This window comes from Dipodomys ordii, unplaced genomic scaffold (genome assembly GCF_000151885.1).
Source record: "Dipodomys ordii isolate 6190 unplaced genomic scaffold, Dord_2.0 Scaffold183, whole genome shotgun sequence".
Classification (NCBI taxonomy): domain Eukaryota; kingdom Metazoa; phylum Chordata; class Mammalia; order Rodentia; family Heteromyidae; genus Dipodomys; species Dipodomys ordii.
In genome coordinates, this window is record NW_012267399.1 from 1686480 (window position 1) to 1710849 (window position 24370).

Consider the following 24370-nt stretch of genomic DNA (forward strand, 5'->3'; position numbering starts at 1 on the left):
GTGGGGCTTGAACTCTGGGCCTGGGTGCTGTCCCTCAGCTCTTCAGCTCAAACAGCGCCACTTCCGGTTTTCTGGTGGTTTATTGGAGATAGGAGTCTCATGGTCTCTCCTGCCTGGGCTGGCTTTGAACCGCGATCCTCAGATCTCAGCCTCCTGAGTAGCTAGGATTACAGGCATGAGCCACCAGCGCCTGGCTCGAACTTGTAAATTCTTTAACTATACTATTTATCACATATTCCTTCCAGACCTTGTGACGAGATAGCAGTTCCTTCCTTTTCTGGAAGAGCATCTTCTTCATCTTTGACATACTTTTTGATAAATTATATGAAGTTGCTAATAAGTAATTATTTCTCTAAGTAATACCTTTGGAATTATTTTTTCTAATCCTTCCTTTTTTGAGGTTGAACATAGAGCCAGTGTCTGATAGGCAAGTGCTCTACCACTGAGCTTCATCCACAGCCAAGAACAACTTCTTTTAATAAGAAAATATGTATATATATATATATTTAGTAATAAGAATAAATCTGTATGAGGTGCCTATGTTCTAAATATACCTTGTGTGTTTTCCAATTTACAATCTTTACAGTAGACTCTTGTTATCCTCACTTTATAGCTGTGGAAATTTAAGGCCTAGAGACATTAAATAACTTGCCCCAGACATAATTAGTGAACACTGGTTTTGACTATAGTGAATGAACTCTTCATTATTTTGCAAACCTGCATATTGCAACTTATAAGATCTTGTTTTTCTATATTTCTTTATAGTCTCTTACATGTTTCATCTGCTATAGGAAAATTTCAAGATATTGAGATATCTACTAATACCATATGTAGTGACAATGCATTTTGTACTTTTTACGCACTTAAATGAATTTTATTATGGCTGCCATGTACAAGATATCATTCATTTCTGCTAATTGGAGAGCAAGCCATGTGAATTACTGTAGGATGCAGATAGCATATTTATATATTGCAAAATATGCGAACTTTTCCAATTGGCAATACTAATAATTTGCTGTTTAAAAAGTGAAAGTAGAGTTGTCCCTGATATGGACTTAAACATTTATTTCATTTAAAAATTTACAGTAAAAATATGAGGAACACAATATTTTGCATCTCATCTAGTTTATTTGATCACTTATAAGTGAATTCAAAACATTTATGTTCTATATGTTTTTAAATGCAATTTTTACTTTAGTATAAATATCACATTTGTATTTAATAGATCTATATATTTCATAATAGATACAAATTATTTTATTAGTGTGATTCTTATATTCAGTCTTCCAATCTCTGCTGAGAAATGAAACCCAAGTTCAACTTGAAAACAGTGAAAACATTTTTATATAATAAACACATTCTTTTCCATCTAGCAATATTTGTTCTGTGCAATGTTAAAATAAAAATATAGGTACAATGTTAAAATAAAAAATAAAGTTCTAGAAAACACTGTATTTTCTTTTCATGCAATTTTCTCTTCACAAATACACATGTTTAACAAATAGAAAAATTAAATTACATAGTTGCCCATATTTGTCTTCATTCTGTGTTATTTTGGAAGTTTCATTAAGGATGGAATTTGAAGGGCAGTTGTAGAATATTTTTCAAGCAACAGCATCTGGTTCCTTGGCAATCATCGTGGGCTAAGATCAGGCAGCTCTGGCTTATCTCCAGATTCCCATGTGGGTATTGCTGAGGGACTTCCATTTCTGCCATGTTGTTTTAATGATGTTTCCTAGAAACATAGAAACTCAGCACAGAATCCAAAGTCCATTTCACTATGTATTAGACCTACATGGCTTGGCCCTCTTGCTATTTTCCTGACACCAGAGAATTCACCCTTCCTTTACCCAGACCACTCTGCTCCAACTCTACTGGCCTCCTTTTTGTTACTTGGACATTCCAAGTACAAACACCTTTGCCACAGGATTTCCTTCTATACTTTGCTTTTTCCGGGGTGTTGTCCCCAGATAGTAATATGACTTATTCCCTCACTTCATTCAGGCATCCAAATGTCCTCTTTGAGATGTTTTGATCTCTCTATAAGCCCTCAACTCCACTCCATACTTACGTAGTTTATATGTTATAGCATTTATTTCCCACACAACCACTTGCCTATGTGCTTATTTGTCTTTTTCTCCCCATGCAGTTTCACAAAGTCACTACTTACTTATATTTTTCTAAAACCTAAATAGTACCTTGACAATAGCAGCTACTCAGTAAATATTTTTTTCAATAAATGGATGAAGGAATGAGTAAATGAATGCATCTTCTGGTCACAAAAAACTGGTAAACTAACATGTATTCTTTTGTTAAAAAGTATAACAATACATATGCTAAAAATATCCATTGAAAACTTTTTATATGTTTTTTTATTGTAAAAATACTGTACAGAAGGGTTACAGTTACATGAGTAAGGTAATGAGTACATTTCCTATCGAGCATCATTACCTCCTTTGTTTTTCCTCCACCATCCTTTCTCTCCCCACCTCCCTCATTGAAAAGTTCTTATGACATAGTTTGTGAGAGGTAATGCCTAAGTTTCAAGTCAAATTCGGGGATCATGGATAAGTTTTTCATATACTATAGGTAGGGTAAAGATGCACTCATTTAAAGTGTGGCTTGGGGGTTGATGGCTTTGAGACTACAAAGTTAAAGGAGCATTGCAAATGCCAACTACATGTAGCACTTGGATCCCTTTACTGCCTGCCCATTTATTTGAAAGGGAACAAAGCAGTCCCTTTCCCGTAACGCCCCCTGCACACTGCCTTTATTATCACCTCTTTGAATATTTTGCTTCAAGAGCTAAATTACTGTTTTGGTGACTTTATTTCTGTCAATAAGGCATCATATAGTACATAGAGAGATTCTTATTAAAAATATTGAGGGTTGTTTTTCCTTATTTATACCATATAATTGTTCCATAAGAAAATGTTCTTCTGAATGCATTCCAATATAACTGATATAATCAGAATGAATTCCAAACTAAGAGAATTAGGTACTAAGAGAATTAGGTACTCTATTAGATGATAAATTTTTAAGAAAGTACTGTAATGTAAAGGTAGGATATTTTGTTGAACTTTTATATTCTATTCTCTTTTCATTTTAATAATGTTTCCTATCCTCAATACCAAACACATTCCCTACTCCATTAGTACAAAGAATTATGTCGTAGGAATGAACTACCCCAATGGTTGGGAAAACAGGTGAGAGGACATCTAACCAGGGAAACTCTTCTTTCAGTTCCTTTTTATTACTTGATATTCTTGAGCTAGCTTTACAGAATAATGAAATGAATTAAACAGGTCCTGGTTCTCAGTCAATGTATGATGCATTCTTCCTTTGTCTGTTATGGAAAGGCCACTGGCATTTTTTTCAAAGTGGGTCTGTTCAAAATAGGTTTGTTCTCACCTGAGATAAAATTTTGGTCATTTATGTATCTGAAAATACTCATAACATGACTATAATTATTGTTACCTGACCACTATGGTTGCCTATTAACTATATACTTTTGAAATAATATAAAGATTATATGATACAAATCATTATAGAATACTCACAGATTGATTTTCAAATACATTTAGGATATATTTTTCTTTTTAATCACAGGATAACGGTGAAAAAACATCTTTTTATGAAGTAGAGACTAAAATCTCAAAGTACAAATTCTGTCTGAGCCAATTCTCTGAAAGAATAGAATGTAAGGAAATATATGCACATATGGAAGTAGAAGGGATGTAGGGAAACTGGGTTCTAGACTTCACTCTATTTACTGTTCATCAACTAACATATTATGAACACCACTTTCCATCTGGAGACTTGAGCTTTCTTCTGCAGAGAGGCTAGATTATGAGATGTGCATAATTCTTTCTTCTGCTTAGATTGTATAATATGATTTCTTTGGAAAAAAAATCAGCGCATTACATGGTAAACCCAAATGCTTACAACATCAAAAATAGAAAGTGAATACCAGGAAACTGAAACTTGCAGAGTGTTGGGGAAGAAGCTAGACAAATGAAGAGAGGACCTGAGAGATGAATGCAATCCTAATACTCAATGTATACCCAATAAAACTGAGAAAATTGAGTTGGGAGGGATGGAGGAGAATGATGAAAGGGGTAACGTTGATCAAGATGCAGTATAGTCATAAGCTGAGTTGTTGTACAACTACTTAAAGATAATAAAAAATATAGTTTAAAAAAGAATACAGAAACAAAAATGGCCTCCATCTTTGGGGTTCTTTTGTGGAGCATATCTGAGGAAAAACTAAGAAAGGGATGTAGGCAGAAAAGATAGTCAAGAATGGAAATGAAGGAGTGTTAATGGTCAGTATTAGTATAGAATGCTAGGATTCTATGTCATGGATGCACAGATACATTAAGCCTCAGGTTTTTATGTTAAACAGATCTGAATTTGTTGAGAGAAAATGTTATGGATATAAAGGCAAGTATATGATGATTGAGAGTAGTATACAGATGTATGGGGTAACAGAGTAGACAGATAAAGCTTCACACAGAAAGTGATTTCTGTGTTGAGACTCAATGAGTAGATTTGTAGCAGAGTTAAGGGGGGAAAAAAAGAATACAATACAAAAATATGCAGAAGAAGCAAGGAGATTGACCTGGTAATGAACTAAATGTGGAAGAGAGGAACAGGTTGCAGCCAGTTTTCTTTCAACTCAAATATTAGAGGAATGGCTAAACAAGTAACTTCGATGCTGAAAACAAGGACTTCAGTTCTAGCCTCCATAAAACCACAGCTGTGTTTCCTGGATCATTTTGTTGACATTGAAGGTTTATGAGAAGTAAAAGTATTTGTAAACTCTTTGAAATAATTATTTTTAATCCCTCTTCCAACCTCTCCTTCAGTTTATAATGACCTGTTACTGACATACTTTCTTCTCTGTGCTAAATAAGCACTAAATCAGTATGATTAATTATCCTATCTCTATGTCCACCTTTTCAGAGCTGAGCTGTCCAGTCTTACAGCTTTGCTTGATAGATAGAAGAATGGCCATCAACATTGTTTTGAAAAGGAAACAGAATCCAGCATCCCTGAAGGACTAAGCTGGGTTTGGGGCCCTGTGTTAGCATTAATCACATGAATAATGATACTTACTGAAGGATGCCTTTCTTTCCTCTCCTCAGTGTTGATCCTTTTCCTATTGTTCTCCTGAATAGTGTATTGTGTACAAGGTTAGGCCTGTTAACCTGTGTAGCTGGACTAGGCCTTAAGTCCTCATGTATTGTATGAAACTGTAGCAAATGGGGAAAATACAATGGTGATAGTTAACATCCTTTGGTGGTGTCTACTGAATCTGTTTTTGTTAGATAGTACTTTCCATTCTCATAGGCAAGATGCATTTGAGGGAGAATTTTACTTCCTTACTCTCTGGGTCAAATTATGTATGGAATTTTAAAATGGCTCTGCTAATTGAAATGATAAAAATACAGGAGAAGCTAAATCAAAGAGAACTTAGTGTATAATATCGTGTTTTTTTTAAAAAAAAACGTTGTTTTACATATCCCACAAAATACTAGTGCCTCTTTGTCACTTTGCATTCTATTAACTTCTCCTATTTCTATCCATAGTCTGACTACTCTTTTTCTTCTATCAGTCCATTAAACTAGGAGTTGTATATATCTTTTACTATGACTGAAAGATTGGTTGGAGAAGGGAATTGTCAAACTTGTGACCTTTATTCCATCAAGATGGCTTGTAGTATCATTAACTTTTCTTTCTCCATTCAAGAATAATGAAATGCCATTTTCAAAAGAGTAGCTATAAGACATCTGGTAATACAGTTTGCTACTTGAGAACTCAAAATAGCAGCCACATAAGAATCCTCTCCTTGGACAATAATCCTCGTCTGGTGACTAGGAACAGGAAATAGGTTTCACTATGATTCACTGTATAGCTTATTTTAAATAATTTAATTTTAAAAGCAGAAAGAACAAGAGCTTAAAGGTGATACTGACTCTAAAATAGGTGGTAATTCCTACATTATATAACACGTATGAAGACTGAGTAAACTAATAAATTAGCATATGGCATGACTTAGTATTCAATATGTATTTGTTTTATTAAGTTAAGTATGTATGGGGAGATTATTGGAAGACTAGTAAAATAGTTATGTGGACATAGGAAAATCATATAATCATGAATTTTTAAAAGAAGTCTTATGTCTTTATGTCATTCTCTATTAGAAGTCTTATGTGATTTTTATTACAGAATGTATATATGAAGTATAAATATATGATATATATAATGTATCTACATTTATAGTAAATGTAGATACACTGTGACATCACACATTATAATTTGACATCAATTTTGGTGTGGTGGGACAAGCATACTTCTTTTTCCCAATACAGCAACAGAATAATATAGCTCTCCACACAATACATAGACCAGTGTGTATCCTGGCAGATACTCAAGAATTTCCCCGTAAAACTGAGTTTGATTGGTAGAGCCTACTAATTTGTGTTGAATCTAAGCAGGCTTGGTTATTAAAGTGTCAAAAGTCTACACTGCCCACTCTAACCCTCTTCTCTTGACATTCCACTCACACTCAGCATTCCTGCCACATTGGACTTTTTTAAGTTCCTCAAAAACCTTCCTTTTCTGCCTCAGAGCCATGCTACTTGTTCTTCATCCTAGAATGCTTATAATCAACCTTTCCAACTGCATATATCTTACTCACAAAAAATGGTATTTTCTCAGAGACGTTATTTTGAATCTCCAATGATACCTTTGTTAGTTAATTTCTTGATATCTTTACTTTTGTTTCTCAATACCTTCTAACTTTCATCATTTCATAGGTACTGTCTAAGTATTACTTAATGGCTGTTTCTCATGTTAGCTCAATTAAATCAGGTGCCATTTCTGAATTGCTTATTAGTATATAGTAGTGAGTTTCATGAACAGGTGTTTAATCAGTGAACCAATTAATGCAAGAATTGTCCTTGAAAGGTGCAAAGATTTACTATATGTTCAATAAATAAATTGAATATATTTTAAATGGCATTGTGGTAATATTGGAGTTAAAGCTAGAAAAATGATCTAACTCTAGGACTCACTACGTAAGTGATCTCAGGGAATCTATTTCTGTTAACTGGACCCCTGCTTATCAGTAGAAGGGGAGGTCAGGCTAGCTTAAATGATGTGTTAAGACCCCTTCAATTCCATGTGATGTGTCATTGTTCCATTCACCAAATTTTTTATTCTAGCAACTTTGTTTACTGCATTTTGAAGTGTTCCATAAAATGAACGATTTTATCCAGGCTCAGTTTTCAAAGTATAGTTTGTATATCTTTTATATAACTTGAAAAAAGAAACAATTCGATATCCTAGACAATCACTGTGAATTTTTCAAACTTGAGCCAGGAAAACCTGTATTTATAAAACACTCTTTACTGAAGTTTGAATGTTTGTGGAACATTTGTAAATCCCATTATGGACTTTACTGTATTAGTGATTCTTAAAGCCTTAACTTTGTTTAGGAATGAATCACTCATTATTATCGCTATGACTATGAACTATGACTTGACAATCAATCCTACATGTGGAATAACATTTTTCAAAACCCTTATGTACTAGTTAACCAGAGTTCAAACTTTTTCCTTCCTAAGTCTTTTGTCTGAAAAGGGATTTTCTAACTGAAGCTAATTCATTAGAATAACTTACAAGGGTAACATTGATCAAAATGAATTGTATTTATAAACTACTTTGTTACATGGCAACTCATTTGTACAATTACTTAAAGATAATAATAAAAGATAGCTAACAATTTTATGTTATTTCAAAAAAGAGAGCAGTAACATTTCCTTTATAATTATATTGATGAAAAAAAGCTGTTGAGTATAATCTATTAGAAAAGTTTAAGACAAGTTAGTGAAGCTAATAGTTACTGAGCGGCTATCTAGTAAATATTTTATCAAATCATTTCTAAAGAGCCATTTGTAACGAAACAATATAATTTGTTTCATTAGATGAATTTATTTTCCTTTTATTTTTTAAACTCAACACCACAATTTATTGTGTAGATAATACATATAATCATCAACTTATGCTATTATGTCATTTACAGACAGTTTCGTTTCTAAATTTCTAGCTATATTAGTTCAAAAAGTATTACTTGGATATTTATTAGCAAGACATGAATGGTTAGTGCTAAGCACTCAAAAATAGATTCCTCATATCTTCAGTAATCTTACAGTCTGTCATGGGTAGTAAGATATTTGTGTGTAACTAAACACAAGGTTAAAAAAATTGTTTTTTAAAAAAAGTTAAAGGTTAAAAAAGTTGTTTTTACCTTTTCTCCAAGGCTGTGTTCTCCCCAGCTCTTAACACACAGCTTTGCACTTAGAACAAGCACATCCAATTGTGGTTAACTTTAGAAATAGATGTAAATTTATTTTGTGAATTTATTTCTATTTAATGGATTGACATTCTTATTATCCAAATCAACTGAAAATCTTCAATCTGAAATTATTTATAATTAAAATAATATATTTTGCTGCATAGAATGTGATACTTTAATTTTCATGAGTGCTTTGTAGCATTGTACTCCATTTTCTGATTTTTATTTCAAGACTTGTTTTACTTAGTCCTTTCATGAAATCCTAATGTCCAGCCTCATAATTTGTGTGGTCTTACCTCCTTAACAGACAAATTACTAGAAAAGGATATAAAATCTATGATTATCAGAGCTTAAGAGGAAGCAATTGATATTATTCGATTTCTAAAATTCAACTGTATTGTTCAATCAGCCTGAATTATCCCTGAACTGAATCGTTATTTTAAAAAGTAGATGTAAAATAGATTTGGTTTTCTGCATCTTTCACAAGTTAATGCTTTTTTTCTCAGAATTTGGTAGAATAAAAAAATCTGAGTTGTTAAGGTAAAATGAAAGCATGAGTGGTGTAAAGTCTTATACCTCTATGATTTCATGACTGTGTAATACTCAAAAGTAGAAGATACTGCTTGTGTTATCAACTGCTAGATAGGCAGCACCTATTTCCTATTTTATTCAACGCAGTATTTCTCTCCCATTATTTAATCCAAAGAAAAAATGTTAAAGTTTCTCATGCTCCCTTATTAAAACACCTAGCTTAATTTCAAATGGAAGGGATACAATAGAATTAAAGAAAGGCAAAAAGACAGCCTTTCTTTTGCCTAAGTTTGACTCTAGCAGTTTGACTCTTACTTATGAATGCTTGCCACTGAGTCATTGCATACAGAATTATGAAACTTTAATTCCTTTAGAGGCTCGTTATATTAGAAAAATTGTTCCAAAGAAAGCAACAATCATGACATAAGCACATCTGGCTCTTGCAAATTATTCTTTATTAAGCTTTCATTTAATTACATGTGCTGAAAGGTCTGTTTTTGATTACTGTAATTTTTTTAGTTGTCCATCTGAATGATAGTAATGCTAGAAATTATATATAAACCACCTGTTTTTTCTCTCCTATAAATGTGGTAAAGTTTGAACTATTTTCTCTGTGGCTGACAAACTAGGAAGCTTTCTATTTATTATGATTGAAATTTGACTATCAATGTAATGGCTTAATCTTGATTGTGAGAAAAAGAAAATATTTGAATGAAGTTTTCAAGCATTAAATAGTCTTAAGATTGGGGTACTGACTTCTGGTTAACTACACCAAATGAACATTCATTTATTACTAGGTTTACCCCAATTCTAATACAGCAACAGTTAAGGATTGCAGGTGTAAGTTTTCAAGTAGAAATAAAAAATGACACTCAAAAGGCTTTTAGAATATGGGAGATGGGTAGATAAGTTATGAATGTCTAACCAAAAAAGAGAAATCTGATAGCTAAGCCTTTAAAGTGAAATGCCAAAAAGAATTAAACCCAATTTAGAGCTGAATCCTTGAAATGCTTAGGAGTTGAAGATACCAGGTATCATTGAAGGCAGATGTAAAAGGTGAAAATTTTAAAGAGGATAGCTGGTAGAAACAGATACTGAGATTATTCCCCTATAACCTTGCTCATCTTAACTCTATCACCTCTTCTCAACTACCACCACCATCTATATGTAACACAGCTGGAACTGGAAGTTTGTTCTTATGAGAAATTGAACATTGAAGGTTTTTTTTCTTGAGTATCAGGCATAGCCAAGAATGAATGGTGATACAAACTTGAAAACAGAGTTGGCATGAGAGAACAAACAGTAAAAGCCCACAATTGCCTTCTGCTTTGCTTGCCTAATGTGCCATACAGGCCTTCCCCAAATTAAGGGGAACATTTGAAGTTATTTCTCTAACACAATGGCCCAGTATAAAATTCCTCAACAAAAAGTCTTTCTGCATCATTACTTTATACTGAGCCTGTCAGTCAGTAAGTCCATCCTTAGACTTTCAGTTGATTATGTCAGTTGTAGATGAATAAACAGTCAACACCAGAGACTTTAGAAAAGTTTCTAATAGGAAAGAGCTCAAGGAACTTGAAAGAAAAAAAGACAACAATGCAGAGAAGAGAAAAAACAAATCCTAAACCTATCATTCATACTTTCCCACAGAATAGAGAACAGAATACTCTAAAAAGAAGCCATCAGAGAAAAAAGAATACCCTTAAACCTATAACAGCAGAAGACCTAATGATTCATAGAAATCTTGAATGATAAAATTGGAAAAAGATTTCAGAATAGAAAAACATTTGATGAGAGGCAAGTAGAGAGAAAAAGTAAGAAAATAAGAGGGTCAGTGAGGAAGTATCTAGGGAGAATAATATAGCAGGAAAGATTCATTTTTAAATTAATGTACTAACATTAAGAAATTGGAGAGCATGGAGACATAGTATGCTGAGGTAAGGAAAGCTAAACACATAAATATACAATCTGTAGATAAGGATTCAACAATATATAAGCACATACCAGTCAGATGTCAATATTAATCAAAACAGTTCAATTACAAGGGATATACCTCCATAGAGAGGTGGGGAGGACAGGTATGGGAAAACCCTAGCCATCTTCATAACTGTGGAGGTTCTACATTCTACAAGATAGCCATGCTGTTTTTGTTGTTGTTAGTGTTGTTGGTTTGTAAACCTTAAAGTAATACTGAACTTGTAAAAATTGATAAAAGTTTAAATCGTATAGAGACTAGCCAACCTGGCTTTCGGTCTTTGTTCTGAATTCAGTTAAATCAATGTATTTGGAGGTTTATTATTTTAAAATATATGATATCAGGTTTTTTGTTTAGCATATCTCATGGTTTGGGGTTTTTTTTAACTGTATTTTTTTTTGTCGTTTCTTTTTTGGTACTGGGGATCGAACCCAGGACATTGTGCTTGCTAGGCAAGCGCTTTGCCACTGAGCTACATCCCAGCTAGGCAAGCGCTCTGCCACTGAGCTACATCCCAGCCCTAGCATATCTCATGGAAGAGGAGCTTTTTTTTTCTTTCTCTTTATAGGTATACATTAATTCTAGAAAGATGTCACTGTGATATTCCATAGATGCATTATTGTACTTCAAATTCACCTCACTATTATTCTTTCTTAATCCCTCTTCAAGAGGAGCATTTTAAGTCTTAGCAGATAGAATGAATAAGATCACTGGTTTGTTGAAGAGATCTATCGGAAATATTACACAGAGCAGGACTTGAAACAGCAGTGAGAATATGGGAAGTGTACCTGGAGTCGCAAAGTCAGGGATTGAGGAGAGAAATCAAATGATCTTTCTGGATGAAGGAAGCACTTTGTTTCCTGGTTCTGGTTGAGAATTAAATGGGTAGCTCCTGTGGCAGGAAAAAAAGCCATCTGACTTTTTAGTTTTATTGAAGATTATGTTACCTGTGATCTAGAAATCTGACCCTGAGACAAAAGTAACATTTACTGGGCCTCTGGGGTTATGCAGAAGAAGGATCAGAGTCCCCAGAGCTCAGTCAGTGGTAAATAACAATTGTTTTTCTCCCAGAAATCTGTAGGGAAGTTTAGGTTCATTTTGTAGCTCACCTATAAGATAATTACATCAAATTTAAAGAACTTTTCATAGAGATTTTGGGAACTAGAAAGAACCTTAGTGACTATTCAAATTATTTTTGGCTCAATTGAAGAAACTGAGTTCATAGATAAAAATGCTGGTTCAGAAAGTAATGTTAATGCTGGAAGGAACAGAACCATGACTCCCATTCTGACATTCTTTCTCTATGCATTGTTTGGTTTTTCTTATTTTTCTCTTTAAAGAATAGTGAAATTGCAAGGCTGTAAAAGAAATAGTTCTCTAACAATACGGTAAGGTTTTCTTTAAAAAAAAAAAAAAACACACTCCATTTCAGCTGCATTTAAAGAGATCAATGTTTGTCTTCTCTGTTTTGCAGCAACTCTACGCAGCTCAGCTGGCCAGCATGCAGGTGTCACCTGGAGCAAAGATGCCATCAACTCCACAGCCACCAAACACAGCAGGGGCAGTCTCACCTACTGGGATAAAAAATGAAAAGAGAGGGACCAGCCCTGTAACTCAAGTTAAGGTAACTTGCTTTGCAGGATTGTGGAATCAGTTTGGAAAATAGCTTCACAAGGAAGGTAGTGAACCAGGCTATGTTGGGAATAAGCAGCAGAAAGCATAGCAACATAAAGGAACCCCAAAATGCTCCTCTTTATGATAAATCTCATGATTGAGCTTTGAGAAACAGGTGTTTTCCTTTTGATAACAATAGTGCTATATTGTGAGATCTTTCCCTAACTGCAAAGTCACTTCTCAAAAAAAAAAGTCTTGATTGGATTCTGGTTTTTAATTTTTGAATGTTCATTGGCACAAATGGCCATGGTTTTATTGCCAGTCTTTGTCACAGACTTCCAACACTTCTCTCCGCGTTCCTTGAATAGGTGGGGGAGCAACTTGTAGTACCATCGGAGAAATTTGAGATTTAAAAAAAGTGATAGATGTACAGTATGTTCACAAATAAAATAAAATAAAATTTAAAAAAAAAGACTAGATGGTAAAAATATAATAAAAATAAAATGATGGTTAACTAAAAAAAAAAAAAGTGATAGAAAAGAATCGAATACTGGACATCACATAGTTTGTTGAAAGTCTCTCCTTCTAATTACGAACTAATGCTTTAAGGAATGAATAGTGTCATTACCTAGTCATATTCCTGATACCATATAATTGTATTAGGAAAAATAGGGCTTCTCAAGTTATATCTGAAACATTAGTAGATGCCTTTCCTCACTGATTTTCCTCCCAGGGAAATTGGATGAGCTGCTAGAACTTTGTACTACCACTAGCACCTAAAGATGCTACTAGTTGTTTGGGGCTTTTGTTTTCCTAATAGAGACTTGATATCTAGGCTAGGGTAGCCTCAAACTAACTATGTAGTCAAAGCTGACTCAAATTTCTGGTCTTTCCAATCCCAGTCTTCCAAATGCTTAGATTATGGGCATGGTCACCAGGCCAGCTTTTTTTAAATTTTTTAATTGTGTTGGCTTTCTATGCTGAATTGTTGAATTTGAATAGTTTCAAGAATTAACTTCTTTGTAAGTTAACTTATGTTCTTGGAGAAGTATGGTGACTGTGGGAGCTTTATTATAGGAGAAAAATTTGCAGTTAGTATAATCTTCACATGGACAACAGTTGGGAGCAACCAAGCTCAACACTGGATACTGTACAATCACTGAAATTGCTTTATTTAGTAAAATTTACAGGTAGGAATTTTAAGATTCTAAAGTCTGGGAGGGGGAACAGACTGTAAATATCAAAGATCAAAAAAGCAGACATCACTAAGATCATTGACATCTGTGCATCACCCCCCAAAATTAATTTAATGCCATCCATTCTTTAAGATTTTCCAAAGAAATAATTGAAAATTTTTATGTTTGGTTATAGAAATAGTAAGACATGAAACTAGGCAGTTTATATTTCGAAAAACAGGAAATGTAAACCCATGGAAACAGATTCTTTTGTATCCAGAAACGTTTTGTGAATATGAATCAGATCATCAGAGCACTACAGTTCAAACCAAGGCACTTGGTTTAATCATAGTTGCTAAAATATATCAAACATCAATGTCCTGAGCTAGTGAGTATTAAATATTTTAACATGAATAAGTCATTTTGTAAGTAAATTGGCCAACTGGAGCTGTCCCAAACCAAGCCTTTACTGGATGAGTAAAATGTTCCCTGGTAAAATTGAAGTTTTAACCATTCCATCTTTGTGGGCCAAAGATTTGCTTTTACCATTCCATCTTTGTGGGCCAACTGAATTTTATTACTCACTTTACCACATGCAAACTTTTAGGGAGTTCTCTATATAATTGGACTGGACTATATTTTATGTTAATAACAAAGGAAACATTTCTCATACTTATTAGACTATTGTATATGTAAGTAAAATACATAAACCAAGATATAAGGCCAGCGTTTCAAATTTAATGCTTCTATTATTAAAGAACTTCTGAAAACAATCACGGTTTGCTAATTAAAATAATTATGATCACCGAGAACCTCTCAGATTGCTTTCCCTCTATATAACATGATCACATATTTTAAATTCAAAAATGAAATAGAGTAATATTTGCTGAAGGTAACAAATAAATATAAGTTGTTTACCTCGCTCTTCCTCAGATTGTATTTTATATACTATGTCTTTCAATATTAGAAATCAGAATATTTCTGTTCTTAAATAATTGTTATATCACTTTTACTAGCTTGGTTAGGTAGGACAAGTTACTTAACTATTTTCAGCCTTAATTTTCTCCTCTGTAAAATAGAAGTTAATATTGTTATGGTTCTTAACTGAGACAATATGTACTCCAAAAATATGTAAGGAATATTCCATATTAATAATGATAATGATGTTCATGATACTATTAGAGGAAATGAAGTGGTGGTTTAAGCGACTAGAGTTGACCTATATGGTTGCTTTGCATAATGAGAGATTCTAACTAAGTACCCAGATGATCTCTATGGCAAATTGTATTATTTAGCCTTTCCCAGGCTAAATAACTAAACCTAAGGACAAAACTATTTGAAACAATTATTTTTAAAGACATTTATATAGGAGCACGGGACAGTGATCTGTAAGAAGTCAAGTAAAATGAACTTAAGATATGTAACTGTTTAAAGGAAGTTTCTCAGACACTGTATAGGAGCTTGCCAAGCTCCGTGAGTAGACAGACAGGCAGACAGATTGTAGGGTATTATTTATTATAAGTCAGATTTATGAGACAGGTTACAAGAGAAAAGAGGTAATGCTGAAGAAGTTTCAAACTAGTCCACTGTGTAATTAGTTGAGTACTGATAAAAAAATGCATGTAAGGAAGCTACTTAAGGCCCAGAATAAAATAGAGGATAGCCTGCAAAAAAATTGAATTGTTCACAATGTACCATGAGTAATTTGCATTCCATGATAGCCAGAATGTAAAGCTCTCTTGACATGAGGATATCAAGTGGAGTACCCAATGGGTATCTCCTTATATTAGGGCCAAAGTATTCATAGATTAAAGGCTGTTCTTAACCTACCTAACAAATATGAAAATTATGCCTAGAAAGCATAAAACAGTTCTGTTTTAGAACATAGTCCACAGATATTCAAAGAAAGAGGTAAACTCTATTATCCAACAATGTAAAAACAATGTAAAAAAAACTCACGGTATAGAGATTCCATTCAATAACTATCAGACTTACAAAAAGAAATGAAACTACAAATAGTAGAGAGAAAACCAATCAATTTCAAATAGACTCAAATGACACAAATGATAGGATTTAATAGATAAGATAAAAAAGCAACTCTTGTAGAAAACTGCTAGCTAGATCCTAGTAAGGAAATAGGAAAACTTATTCCCTATAAAGCATAGAGTTGTACAAAATTGACAGAAACAACCATTGCAACACGGAGGAATGTATAATCAGAGAAAATACTTATGCTTCTTATAAGAAAGTATTGTAGGAGTCCGTAACATTTTTGATAGGGCTATTTTTATTTCTTTTTTTATAGTTTATGCTCTTACTATTTTTATTTTTAATAAGGTTTTTAATTGTGAAAATACTGTACAGAGGGGTTACAATTACATGAACAAGGAAATCAGTACTATTTTTTTATCAAGCATTGTTGCCTCCTCCTTTGTTTTTTCTCCTACCATCCCTGCCCTCCCATCTCCATGATTATATGCCCCCCCCCAAGTTGTAAAGATCCTTTTTCGACAGAGCATCTTATATGTCTCATTGTTGCAATGGGTCCACCTGTATCCCTATTTAAACGATTTGTTTTTTCCCTTCCCTTCCACAAATTATATCAACATCAAATACAGTGAAAACAGGGGTTATACTGTGGGGGAGGGATATACAAAGCAATAAAACAATCACTTTATAAATATGTTAGAAACAATAGCAAGAAAGAAAAAAACCACTTGTGTCCTTATCTTGGGGCTCATTTCACCTAACATCATCTTATCTAACCTTTTCTGCTTGTCTCAGACAAGTTATTGCAAATAAGGGAAATCATGGGACCTATGTTTCTTTGGGCCTGGCTTACTTCACTTAATATAATTTTTTTTTAATTTCTTCTATCCACCTTGCTGGTGGAAGTAGTAACTATTGAACTATACAAATAAATATTAAACTAAAAAATAAACATTAGGGGCTGGGAAGGTGGCTCAGTGGTAGAGTACTTGCCTTGCATGCATGAGGCCCTGGGTTCGATTCCTCAGCACCACGTAAGGAAAAAAGAAAAATCCGGAAGTGGCACTGTGGCTCAGGTGGTAGAGTGCTTGCCTTGAGCTGAAGAGCTGAGGGACAGCGCCCAGGCCCAGAGTTCAGGCCCCACGACCGGACCCCCCCCATGCCAAAAATAAATAAACATTAAACTAAAAAAAAGATTCAACAAGTGCTATAGTGATAGAGGAAAACATCAGCCTGATAAGTCATAAAAACCTAAATTAATGTCCCAGAAATGATTTTAAAAAAATACAAGGTTATCCTAATGCTGTCCTCCCTCATAAAGCTCATGGCATGGCTCTGTGAGCTAATATATATGACTATGCCTAATACAGTGCGTGGAATGTGATCTATATAATGTCTGTGCATGGTTTTTATTTTTTTCTCTTTCCAATTTTTCTTTTCCAATAGTATTTTATGGTATCTCATTTTGTTTCCCCTTAATCTGTAGTATTTGTACTAGATGAGCCCTTAGAGATAATTTAGTATGAGGCTTTCATTTTATAAATGAAGAAACAAAGTCCCAGAGTGAGGCCACATGTTTACCAAAGGGAAGAAGGTTCTGTTACTAAACTGTATTGTATATTTTAAGTAATGACATTAAAAGTGAGTACTTGGTGCCTTCCCAGAAGTGAAACAGGAGTTAACATTCGCTGATGATTTTGATTCAGAACACAGTAACACACATCTTCCAACCAAACATTTAAATAAATAAGTTCAAACTGCAACCAATTTTCCAAAATGATAGAAGTATTGTTCCAGACATTTTATGGTAGAATAAATGTGACAAAATGAAGGCAAGGAATTTGGGTTTTCAAGTTCCTGGCTATACTAGAGTTACAAGCCAGAAATTTGAACACTGTTCTCAGTGTGGAGGGCGATGTGTCTTAAAATAGACATTCTGTAAATATATATAGCAAAGAATATAACAAGACATCACTTTAAACATGAAAAATAAATTGCATATATCATAGTATATAAAACATAATTATAATGTGTCTTTACTCTTTGCAAAAATTAATTTTAAACATGAATACAGACCAGAATATAGACCACAAAGAGCACCCACACCCAGAAAGCCACATAGAAGCTATGGTGTGGCATGTGGCTCTGTGGGCAGGGGCCCAGGAGATCAGAAAGCTTTTTATGTTTCCATTTTTAAAGTACTTGCAATTGTTTGATTTAAAATATATATTAAAAAATTAGCTGCAAACACTATTTATAGTTACAGGAACTTTTCAGAGAAAATAACATAAAAGCACTACAGAGCTACTGAAATTTTAAATAATTCTTTGTAAATGCCCTAGGTTAATTTAGATCCCTGAAAACACATTAGGAAATTAAGCTGTAATGTGAGCTAATTCAGATTTTAATTTGGCAAAAAGAATGATCCAACTACACAGTTAATGTAAATAGAAGCATAACACAGGGAAATTAATGAGGTTTCCTTCTGATGAATCTTCAAGGAGGTAGATAATTAGCTTCTTTTGTTATTACTGTAGGAGAATGTGGCATTGTCTCTGAGGTGTAAAATAACTGTGGCTTACTAAGTGATAATGTGCTTCGGTTGTCTTTTTTAAAATAATTATTTATGTTAAATTCTTGTAGGATGAGGCAGCAGCACAGCCTCTGAATCTCTCATCCCGACCTAAGACAGCAGAGCCTGTGAAATCCCCAACATCTCCCACCCAGAACCTCTTCCCAGCCAGCAAAACCAGCCCTGTCAATCTGCCAAACAAAAGCAGCATCCCCAGCCCCATTGGAGGAAGCCTGGGAAGAGGATCCTCTTTAGGTAAATGGAAAAGTCAACACCAAGAAGAGACTTATGAATTAGGTAAAAGAAAGCAAACCTATTTAGTGATGACTGATTCTTGTTTCCAACTTGTTGCTTAGTAAAAGATGACAGTACTTTGGTCTTTTCTAATGAAATGTTGCCCAGTGTAGTGTCTTAGGTGATCAGAACTTTTGGAAAAGGTCATAACATAAATCTTGCCAGATGAACTCTTTAGATGATGATGAGTCGATCGAGCAAATCAGAAATCTAGTACTTGCTGTATTTCCTTGGAGCTTTGTTTCTTAAGTAAATCTCCAAAGACATTAGGACCTGGCCTCAGAGCCGCCTGCTCAAAGTAAAAGAAAATTTCTGGGAGGTTTGTATTTTCCCTTCAAAAATATATGTGAATTTTAACCTTACACTACTCATATTAGTTTTGTATTAAGACAAATACAGATGATATGTTTCAATAACATAGGAAATAACACTAATATCCAGGAAGCTATGTCTTAAGGATCCTCTTCCTTCTTTAGCCTGAGATAGATGTTGCAAGTTCTCTAGGGATATTCACACCCTTGCTTGAAAACTATGGAGGAAAACTTGGATTTTATAATAAGACATGCTAAACTAAAGCCTTTACTGACTACCTGGATGGTCATGAGAAAGTTATTTAATATTCTAACCTCGTTTTCCTAAGCTTTAAAAGGAGAATCATAGTGCCTATTAGGCAATAATATTGTTCATAGTTTGTTATGAAGATTAAGGGAGAAAAATACATGTATAGTTGCCAAATACGGTATTTAGCCCTGTAAGGTAATCAAATCAATTACTTTTTAAAAAGCAAAAATAAATGTGTACCAACATGTTTACCTGTTGATGTAAGATGAAGGAAGAAACATGAAAAGTACTTTTCAACAAGAAAGTGTCAAGTCTCTCAACATTAATGTTATTATACTTTTTATATATCTTGTGGATGTGTGTGTGTGTTTGTGCGTGCGCGCACACACACACGTGCATACATGCATTGGTCCTGGGGCTTGAACTCATGACCAAGGTACTATCCCTGAGCTTTTTTGCTTAAGGAGATAGCACTCTACCAGTTGAGCCACAGCTCTACTTCTGGCATTTTGGTGAGATTCCAAGGAGTTACGGATTATATCTAGTTTATTATTATCTACCTTGTGTCAAGCCAGCTAAGATTATTTTATTTAATAGATTTAAAAATGTGTGAGTATAGCCATTTATAGTTTTTACAGCATTCTCGAGTATTTTATTTGATTTGATTTTTCACAATAATTTTATGAATCAGATAGCATGTTATTACTACCCTTGTTGTCCAGTAAGCTGTAGTACTTTCAGGTAGAATGGCTTACATACAGTCCTGTAGCTATTAGTAGAGCCAGGGCTGAAACCCAGGTCCACTTATACATAACTCAGTCTCCTTTTATAATCTCAGAGTTTTGATATTTGCCGAGCTGCACTGAGTCTGAGAGACCCTCTGACAATCTTCCTTGTTGAAATCCAGGGCATTGGAATCTACACAGGAGCCTATTCATGTTTTAAGTCAGGATGCCTGTTGCAGAGACCCACAGGTTTTCCCCGCAAGTCAGTGGTATCCATGTGGAAGAAAGAAGTGATTCATGCCCATCAATGGATATGAAGAATATCTTTTGGCTGGGATTTTGGAAGTTGCCAGATGAGAGAGAAAAAGCTAACCTAATGATAAATAATAGACCTGCTTTAGAAAGTGGCCCTTTTAGAATGCACTTCTGTGTTTTATTTGGAAAGCATTTGTTCACTGTACTGAGCATTGAGAGGGACAAAAATGACTATGTCACAGGTCCTGCTGTTTGGGACTGATACTTCAGCCCAGTGTATTTCAGGTCATGAGCCAGATGGGCTAAAGTAATAGCACCTTAGGGTGCACAGCACTCTTGTGCTGAGAATATTGCACAGAAATGGTCTTTTGCTGAGAAAAGCTTGAGAAAAAAAAATGATGTGGTTTTTCTAGATCCTACAAAGGAACTGAGTGCTTAAAAAGTATTTTCAGAGACGACCTATCCAAAGACATTATTGCACACATATGGCACACATAAGGCATGTGATATAAGCCCGATTGTAGTCTGATTACCTTTCTTCCCTCTGTCTATATGAGATAAAAATGTGTACTATGCAATGTTCATGCAAAGCCTTTTAAAAGTGGATCATGCTACAGCAACTGAAATCTATTAGTTATCAAACAATTGCCTTTTTTGTTGTCTAAAACTAGAAACCCTTATTCAAAGTGTCCTTTTTATCCAAGGTAAAAATGCCAGTTATGCAAGATGATTTGTTTCAGTTTGAGTTTCCTCTTCTGTGACTGGATCATAATGAAAGCAAATATTTATTTTTGCAAATATTTACTTTTACCTGAGGACTCATCCTCAGGTGAAAACCACTCCCCCACTCAGAGCCTCCCTGTCATGAAGACAGGGGGGCCGAGAGCAGTGGGTGTTCAAGTTGGGGGCAGGGAATAAGTTGTCCTTCTCTTGGTAAATAAATGAGGCAACATGATGAGAAAAATGCTTCATTAACCAGCCAGCAATGGGGAATGGAGAGCATGGTGTATTCCTCCCACTCACCCTCTCCTGCAGTAGACACATGGACAAACACACACAGATGTCACTAAAACGCATGCAGAATTTCACAGGGTCTTTTCTGCTAAGCTTGAAATTGCTTTTCTATACGAACATACCAAATAGAACAAGGAACCTGGGCAGATATCTCGCCTCCTTTCCACAGCTCTCCCATTGTCTTCAACTTTATTGCTCCTACAAAGAGGAGGAAAGCTTGTTCATACACTGTAGATGGCACCAAAACAGACTTTTTCTCCCAAACTGACACACATTTGGTATCTAGGACCTTATCTACAAGAAGGGATAGAAGAATCCATATACTCTGGAGTGCTGGAGTATCCTCCCAGGCTAAAAGCACCAGCAAAGTTTGCTACCCCCAACTTTCTGTGCTCTATGCATGGTATTGTACACATTTATTAATAAATCACAAATGTGGCCCCTACTTCCTTATTGAGAGAATGTGATATTCTGTAAGGGAGAGTAGATCTTAGCAGTACTTTATAGTCTAACCTCACAAGCTCTAATAATGGATCCTGTGTATGCAGATATCCTGTCCAGTCTCAATTCTCCTGCCCTCTTTGGGGATCAGGATACAGTGATGAAAGCCATCCAGGAAGCCCGGAAGATGCGAGAGCAGATCCAGCGGGAGCAACAGCAGCAACAGCCACATGGTGTTGATGGAAAACTCTCCTCCATGAATAATGTGGGACTGAACAACTGCAGGAATGAAAAGGTAAAACTTTCTTTGCTCTGCTAGACCCATAGATTCCTTTTCCCTCACTCTTGTCAGGCTCCCACATGTCACCCAGCAACCAAGGGTCTGGGCTTCTCCCTTGAGGGCTGCCCTGTATTTAACTCAGACCTGTCATATGTCTCATTTAAGCACTACTTTCCCCTTCACTGAGATGGCCTCTCAGGCATCCCCCCTACCTGCCTATGGGTGTATATTTCTTTCACATTCAAAAATACTGAAAGGTGTCTTATAATAAAGAGTACATATAATTTCATTAGAATGAGATTAGAATACCCAAGCATTAAAAAAGAAGAAGCGTATATGTTCACAACGAAGGCTGATGTGATACCATAATTTATACCATTGATTTAATACTAAGTCTCCTGTCAACCTGGGCAAAATATAACACACAGCAGTTTGTAAAATGCATTCCTTTTTGTTTCTGCTTTTGCAAATTATCTAGCATCTATTATCTATCTAATATGTATCTATCTAGTAATAGACTATAGTCAGGCAGTGATGATACAGCAGTGAACCAGTGGCTTGTGCCTGTAATTCTCACTACTCAGGAGGCAGAGACCTGGAGTTTTGCAGTATGAGGTTAGCTGGGGTTGGAGATATGACACAAGTGGGGAGAGTGTCAGCTGTGAACAAGCAAGCTGAGTAAGAGTGCGAGACCCTGAGTTCACGCTCTGATTTCAGAATTAAAACAAAGCTTCCTGTCCTCAAGGGTCTCATATCTATAATATACTTAGAATCAAAAAATTAAATTCCCCAACAACAAATACTCAAAGAAACAACTGCCCAATAAATGAGTGGGCTAAACACTTAAAGAGAAACTTCTCTGAAGAGGAAAGAAGGATGGCCAATAGACACATGAAGAAATGCTCAACCTCCCTAGCCATAAAAGAATCAAAATAACATTGAGATACCACCTCACCCCAGTTAGAATGGCTATAACTAAGAACTCTAATAACAACAGATGCTGGAGGGGATGTGGACAGAAAGGAACCTTACTGCATTGTTGGTGGGAGTGTAAATTTGTTCAACCACTTTGGAAAGTAGTATGGAGGTTCCTCAAAAGACTCCACATAGAGCTCGCCTATGACCCAGCAATCCCACTTTTGGGCATTACCCTAACAATCACAAACAAGGCCGTACTAAAGCGACCAGCACAACAATGTTTATTGCAGCATTGTTTACCATAGCTAAGATATAGAAGCAACTCAGATGCCCCTTAGTAGATGAATGGATCAAGAAAATGTGATGTGATGTGTGTGTGTGTGTGTGTGTGTGTGTGTGTGTATATAATGGAATTCTATGCCGCCATCAGAAAGAATGACATTGCCCCGTTTGTTAGGAAATGGAAAGACTTGGAAAAAAATATATTAAGTGAAGTAAGCTAGGCCCAAAGAAACATAGGTCCCATGGTTTCCCTTATTTGCAATAATTAGTATATGTCTAGGATAAGCAGAAAAGGTAAAAAGCTATGTACATAGGACTATATAAGATGATACTAAGTAGGGCTGAGAAGGTGGCTCAGTGGTAGACTGCTTGCCTTGCATACATGAGGCCCTGGGTTCGATTCCTCAGCACCACATAAACAGAAGTGGAGCTGTGGATCAAGTGGTAGAGCATTAGCCTTGAGCTGAAGAGCTGAAGGACAATGCCCAGGCCCAGAGTTCAGGCCCCACAACCAAAAAAATAAAAAAAGATGATGCTAAGTGAAATGTACCCCAAGATAGGGACACAAGAGGTTTTTTTCCTTTCCTGCTCTTGTTTTTAATGTATTTGTAATGTACTATGCGATTTTTTTTTGTTTCTTTTGTTTGTTCTTCCCTCATGGTATAACCCCTGTTGTCACTGTATTTGATTATGGTGCCCTGCATCTTGTTTATACATTTTTCTTTTCTTTCTTTTTTGTATTTTTGCCAGTTTTGGGGCCTAAACTCTGGGCCTGGGCACTGTCCCTCAGCTCTTCAGTTCAAGATTAGCACTCTACCATTTGAGCCACAGTGCTACTTCTGGCTTTTTCTGCTTATATGGTGCTGAGGAATCAAACCCAGGGCCTCATGCATGCAAGGCAAGCGTTCTACCACTAAGCCACATTCCCAGCCCCTATACATTTTTCTAATTTGGGGAGGGGAAGGAAAATAAGGATACAGGTTGACCTATTGTAACAATGAGATGTAAAAGACACTATGTTGAAAATGAACTTTACAACTTCTAGTCAGGGATTGGTAGAGTTGGGGAGGTAGGGAGAGAAGGGATGGTAGGGGAAAACCAAAAGAGGAGGTAACAATGCTCGATAAGAAATGTACTTGTTTACCTTACTCATGTAACTGTAACCACTCGGTACAATATAAAAATACACTAATTTAAAACAAAAGAAAGAAAACAATAAAAAATCCTTGTCCTCATAGAACTTACATTTTAACAGAGGGACACTGATGATAGAGAAATAAAGCAAATAAAGTAATATGGAGGTGGATAACTTTCCATGAAAAATCAAGCAAGTAGGGACATGGCAGCTGTAGGGTGGCTGAGATGTAATGGAAAGGGGTCTC

General features: G+C 35.2%; 1 protein-coding gene across 1 annotated transcript in view; it reads left to right on the forward strand.

The window, feature by feature from the left end:
• Sox6 (SRY (sex determining region Y)-box 6) overlaps positions 1-24370 on the forward strand; it is a 371334-nt gene that overhangs the window by 279749 nt on the left and 67215 nt on the right. Inside the window, exons 10-12 of the mRNA XM_013034148.1 lie at positions 12343-12492; positions 18290-18473; positions 21616-21803. Of these exons, the coding sequence (XP_012889602.1) occupies positions 12343-12492; positions 18290-18473; positions 21616-21803 (522 nt within the window). The remainder of the gene's footprint in view (positions 1-12342; positions 12493-18289; positions 18474-21615; positions 21804-24370) is intronic.